At 36.3% G+C, this 6200-nt stretch overlaps 1 protein-coding gene across 1 annotated transcript; it reads left to right on the top strand.

The window, feature by feature from the left end:
• The first annotated feature begins 586 nt into the window (after positions 1-586).
• Positions 587-5480, top strand: LOC122071052 (transcription factor bHLH128). The gene is made up of 6 exons (XM_042635319.1): positions 587-1136; positions 3560-3864; positions 3977-4102; positions 4190-4255; positions 4398-4466; positions 5044-5480. Exons 1-6 carry the CDS (start codon positions 626-628, stop codon positions 5098-5100), a joined length of 1134 nt encoding a protein of 377 aa, XP_042491253.1. The 5' UTR covers positions 587-625; the 3' UTR covers positions 5101-5480.
• The last annotated feature ends 720 nt before the right edge of the window (positions 5481-6200 follow it).

Raw genomic sequence — 6200 nt, 5'->3', positions numbered from 1 at the left:
AGAACTTTGCAAGGAGTTTTAATTTGTTGAATTATAGCTTGGTTTTGGAATATTTTTTTCTTATCCTTTTAAAAAAATTATAGATGAGTGGAAAAAAATTTCTCATATTTCTTCACCATTTGTATCATTTGGTTTTTATTTTGTGTAGAAATGACAGTTTACCCTTTATGAATTAAATCAAACCAAAAAATGACCGATGAAATCATAACTGAATCATTTTTCTAAAATGTGATTTGTTTTGATTATAAACCATCGATTCCAATTCCAATAATTATTTTCCTTTATATTTTGACACCATTAGTTTTCATACCCAAAGCTTCCATCAATTTTTACCCAAATCAAAAAATGGAGCTTCGATGATTGCAACTCATTAAGAAGGGTATTTTGGGCATAAAAAAGAGGATAATTTGGTTTATCTTTAAATTTCTAGATTTGTGGGTCAGGGCAAAGGTTAAACCAATAGTGTTTTCCTAAACAAGCATCTTGTAAACATCACCAAGTGGCACCAACTAATATTGTATTTAATTTCCATTTTGCCTCTCCCCCTTTTATACTCTTCTCATCCTCCTCCCTCCATTCACTTCCCTCTCCTTCCTACTCAGAAGTCCACGCACGCGGCACACCCATGTACCCTTCATCTCAACCTCAAAGGCCTTCCTCCATGGCATCACAAGGAGGCCTCACCCGCTACTGCTCTGCACCAGGCTCTCTCTTAACCAGCGCCGTCAATTCAGTCATCGGCGGCGGCAGTGGTGAGCAAGAATTCTCAGCCGTGGGATCGGAATCCATGATGGGTCGATTCTTCACGGCCGATTTGTCGTCTCTAACGTCGGAATCAAGCTGCAAAGCCAACGTCTCTCCTGATCTCAAAGAAGCTTATCGAGGACCAGGGAACGGAAGGGTTGGCGGCGCCACCAGCTCCTCCGCCGGTCTAGAGAAATCCTACGGATTGAACGAGATAGCCCTTGGAGATTTCGATACGTCTAGTTTCAGAGGTGCTGGTGGTGCTGTAGGTGTCGCAGCCTCCGGTGGCGGTGGCGGTGGCGGCGGTGGCGGCGTAGGACCCTCGTCACTGACTAGGCATAGCAGCTCTCCTGCCGGGTTCTTCAACCATCTCTTGGTTGATAATAATAACGGTTAGTTCCTCTCTCTCTCTCTCTCTCTCTCTCTCTCTCTCGTGGGTAATTTTGTAATTAGGTCTATGGGTCTGGTTAAATGCCGGAAAACCAGCCTTGGTTTGCCGAAACCTCTATGGACTTCAAAAATGGTGAACGCTCCCTGATAGCGTGGTCTTGCACAGTGCAGGATGTCTTGCACCCGTGCAGGTCAATAAACGGGCCCACATAAGCATAAATGGGATAAATTTAGTAGATGATTAAAGAGGCATAGATTGGGTTCTTAGAAGTGAAGGAGAGGACGCTATAGAATGTACAGATTCACCCACTAAAGATTTTATTTGGGGGAATAAATCATTGGACGGTAAGTGAATGGTGGATTCTGCCACTATCAAATTTGATTTGAGCACTGGTGGTGTTTCTTTTCATGGTGGATCTCTGAAAGTCTCTATTTTTTTTATTGGGTAAAGGGATTGTATTAGTAAGATTAAAGGGATAAAAAATACAAAGTTAACAAGCCAATTTGGACATGAAAGAATGAATCAACAATAATTTTTAGTTAAAAATTAACCATAGAATGAGATACTGTATTTGCTGTATGACAGATATGTCTGAATGAAACAAAAGAAAATGAAGAAGCTAAGTGTAATTATTCCTCGGTGATAGGAATGACTTCAACTGTTGGGCTCCCCTCCTTGATCCCCTTAATCACCTCTAAGTAGTATGATTTGATAACAAGACAATCGATTCCTGTTTTAATAGCAAGAAGCATACCATTTTTAATTGCTCTAGCCTCAAGCTGCGAGTTATTGGTTGAATTATCAGAACAAATAGAACTTGCAACAAAGTTACCAGAATCATCTCTAATAACAGCAGCGATAAAACTTCCATTCTTCCTTGAACTAAGAGCAGTATCAGTGTTAAGCTTGAAAGTACCATGATGTGGTAATGGTTTTGCCTCTCCATTACCGAAAAGGATTTGAGCTGCCTATCAAACTAGCCAAGCCGGGTCCCAAAAAATGTTTAATGTGGTGGTATTGAATCCAATTGTTGATGGTATACTCATAAATTTTTCTCCTTTTCTATTTTTTAACTTCAATTACAATTAAAAATTTTAGTTACTTAAGATATTGATTTTTTTACAAATTTATAGAACCAAGGTCTAGAAAAAGCTTAATCCTTTCGAAGGATTAAGACCAGAATGATGGGGGAAAATATAGCCGTATACAAGAATAACAAGGATCACTTGTGTAAATGATGAAGGTGATGATTTTGGAAATCACAAAAAAAAAAAAAAAAAAAAAAATGATTAGTCTATTTCTAGTAATTTAAATTGTTTATTCTCACTCAGAGTTGGGAGAGTGCACAATAAAATCTAGAGTACTGGTGCACATGCATGGACATAGACAAGCTGATATGCCAGTACAAAAAGGGATATTTGATTGAATTAGACTCTAAAATTCGACACATAGCTAATCTAAACCTTTTCCTCTCTATGCAATGGTGGGAATAGACATATCATCTATCCATGTGGCAAGATAAATGTTTTGAGATATTTGAAAAAAATAAATAAACTTTGTGATAATTTACTAAATCACTTGTAGATTTGGCTAAAATTGAATGTTGAAAGGCTGTGTAATAGATTTGTTCAAGTAAGATCCACTAGTGTTGGGTCTGACGATCTAGGTGGTTGCATGTGTTCACATTTATGTAGTTGTGTGTGACTTTTTCATACTCATATTGTAATCCATTCCGTATTTTCTACATTTCAAAAAATCCTATTTGTCTCTAGTATGCAGCATATGCTCTTACTTGCAAATAGAAAAACATATTCTACACGTGTAACTCATAGCTTGAGTTTCAATCGATGTGGGACTACATTCCCCTCCCAATCATTCCTAAGCTTATAAGCCTAGCAGTGGCACACTACTTAAATGTTGTAGGACTAATTCTTCTTCCATTCTCGGCCATGGAGTGCACTCACCAAAAAAAAAAACTTTGGAACGTAGGCCCCCACGGCCCCCACATGGCTGGTCCACGAACAATTGCTACCATTTATTGATGTCCAATTCAAAAGCTTGTTCTTCAAGGTCGAGAGATCCATTCTAAGCTCATAAGTCTAGCAGTCATACATTACCGACCAATGTGAGACTAAATTCCTCTCATTGTAAACTATGGAGCACTCACTACATCATCTACAATTCCAACATGCCTTTTTGTTTTTTGTTTTGTTTGGTTTTGTTTGGTTTTTTTTTTTTTTTTTTTTTTGTTTTGGGGGGGGGTGGTTGTTTGGTAAGAACCATTTGCATGTGATAATGTGATATGGTCATCATGTTGTTCATGTGATAGCACCGTGAGCATGAGATGCTACAATTTTATTTTCCAGAAGAAGAATAGGGACATAATTTGTTATTCTAAAATTTTTTTCGGAGCCCATGTTGCAGGTTTTTCTGTTATAAGGGGAACTGGAAGCTATAACTCCCAAACTAATGGACAATTAAAGACTCAGTTGAGCTTCACAAGTAGGCAAGATTCCCTTTCTCAGATTTCTGAGGTCAGTGAGAACATCGTCGGTGGTTGCAGCTCTGATGAAGGCGCCGGAAAAGTTGGACATTCTTATGGCTCTAGTAGCTTCCCAGTTGGATCATGGGATGAAACAAATTCCATCTTCTTTTCAAATCCATCAAATAAACGAGCTAAAATCGTCACCGGTGACAATGTCATCGGTCTTAACGGCTTAGACACTCAGGTACTATAACAATCGTGATCAGCTAATCTATATTTCTATTAATTAGCCTTTTTTTTCTATATTTATTTTCTACTGATTACTGATATGATTCTTTGGTTGATTGATTTTTCAGTTTAGCTTAACTAGATCATCACTAGAGATGTCTAATGTAGAGAAGTACCTACATATGAATCAAGATCCTGTCAAAATCCGTGCTAAGCGTGGTTGTGCAACTCACCCACGAAGCATTGCCGAGAGGGTTAGTAATTAGTGACATATAGTACTATAAACTGGTTAATATCCATATGCCTTGTGCACTGTTTTTATAGTTCCAATTTGGGTGCAGGAGAGGAGAACAAGAATAAGTGAGAAATTAAAGAAACTGCAAGAGCTTGTACCAAACATGGACAAGGTATTCAGACACAACTGTATTATGGAAACCCTAATATCTCTCTCTCTCTCTCTCTCTCTCTCTCTCTCTCTCTCACACACACACACATATTAAGCTATAAATGGTATTATTTCTAGAAACCTAAATTTGAATGTCATGGCAGCAAACAAATACTGCAGACATGTTGGATTTGGCAGTGCAACATATCAAATGCCTCCAGACCCAAGTGCAGGTTTGTTAAAATTCACTCTTTACAACAAAGTAATTTATTTTGTAAGAAATGGAAGATGAGTTTTGGTTCATTTGTTTTTAGAAGTAGAAAATATTCACCCTAATAAATTTTCCTACATATTATCTCATCTTATTTTCTTTTCTCTTTTATTTGTTTATAGAAGTAGAAAATGTTCACCCACAAAATTATATATATATATATATATATTCCTTTCTATTATTTATCATCTTTCACCTATAGATTTCATATTGAAAAAAAAAAAAAGATTTTTATGAGCCAAGGTTATGAAGGTTGTTGGTATCTCCCACCAACCTTCCCCTTTCCAAATTTTCATCTATTATTATTTTGTAATTTTCTAGAAAACCAAATACAATAATAAAGTTATCCATTACCCTTTAAATTTACCCACCCCATTTTTTTCTATATATATTTTGTATAATTTCTTATTTTTTTGTTGTAGCATTTGAACTTCACCTGTTACATGGATTATAGAACAAATCCTTAAGAGTCTGGAGACTTTTTCCACCTTGAGAGGGAATTATTCAATAATATATCTTATCTTTTCTCTTTCTCGCAGAAACTCAACAAAAATGTTGAGAATTGCACGTGTGGAAGCAATAAGAAAGAAAAGTAACATTTTCTTAAAAAGAAAAGATGGGAAATAACTGTTCCATTGTTGAAAACGAGTAGAAGAAGCAAGACGTAGAGCTGTTGAAGAAGGTAAAGGACTAAAAGCAAGACTAATACCTTAACCTTACCAAGTGAAAAAGATGGAAACCAGCTTTGCATTTCAGAAACTTTTTTTTTTTTTTTTTTGGAGCTTGAGAGAGAGAAAGAGCATGTAAAAGGAATTAACGATTTTTTTTTTTTTTTCCTTTTAAGTTATTCTTCCATCCTTCCCATCTTTTCTCTTCTTTATCAACAAGTCTGTTTTGTTTCAAGTTTAAGAGTTATTGATGTTATGTTGGTTTATTATTCTACCAAAAAAACAATGTTGGTTTATTATTTAGTGTATATAGCAATTCTGAACCCGGCAACCTCTGACCGTAACAACACCCGAAACCTACTTATCACCGCCCACAACGGTTGATACAGTACTAAAATAGTTGACACTCTAAAGAGGTCATATGGTACAGAAATAACTACACTCTAACTGGTCTTTTTTTTTTTTTTTTTTAAATCTACCATCCTACAAAGTGCCAGCCTATTAGGCTAAGTAGGGCTAATGGCCATCTACTCCTACCCTCGAGTCATGCGTATCTAGTAATACAAATAAACAAAGATTGGAATTAGGCCAAACAGTCTTATCTATAACAGACTAAGCACTCCTAATAAGTGTATTTGTCATTATCAAAAAAAAAAAAAAAAAGATAAAAACAAAAATAAAAACAAAAACAAAAACGTAAGGGTATTTGCAACATCATTAACAGCCCTTCCTAGGAGATATTTAGTGTCCTCAGTATCCGGCTGAACCATTAAGATTGAGCTCTTAGAGAAATCAATCAAATAAAAGATTACTTCCTGGTTGTCGCTCTCCATCAATAGGTTATATGCTCATGCAAAGAACGCCTCTATAAAACCCTCTTATTGGGCATTGTAGAAAGCATAGAATATGACCCTAGCTGCTCTCCTCGGATCGGTCCAATACGATGGATCAAGGGATGTGGCCACTCCTTCTATTCTTTAAAATCTATATATATCTTTCTATTTTTTTCTTTTTTTTGCGGGGTTGTA

The sequence above is a fragment of the Macadamia integrifolia genome, unplaced genomic scaffold, assembly GCF_013358625.1.
Source record: "Macadamia integrifolia cultivar HAES 741 unplaced genomic scaffold, SCU_Mint_v3 scaffold_179A, whole genome shotgun sequence".
Taxonomy (NCBI): domain Eukaryota; kingdom Viridiplantae; phylum Streptophyta; class Magnoliopsida; order Proteales; family Proteaceae; genus Macadamia; species Macadamia integrifolia.
Note: the sequence above shows the minus strand (reverse complement) of the source record. Positions and strands in the feature narration are given on the sequence as shown.

What these genes read in the sequence shown, in the direction of transcription:
- LOC122071052 (XM_042635319.1), top strand. Translation starts at nt 626, where the DNA reads ATGTACCCTTCATCTCAACCTCAAAGGCCTTCCTCCATGGCATCACAA. An exon ending in CACGAAGCATTGCCGAGAGG is followed by an intron (nt 4,103 to 4,189) that starts GTTAGTAATTAG and finishes ATTTGGGTGCAG; the next exon opens with GAGAGGAGAACAAGAATAAG. An exon ending in GCCTCCAGACCCAAGTGCAG is followed by an intron (nt 4,467 to 5,043) that starts GTTTGTTAAAAT and finishes TCTTTCTCGCAG; the next exon opens with AAACTCAACAAAAATGTTGA.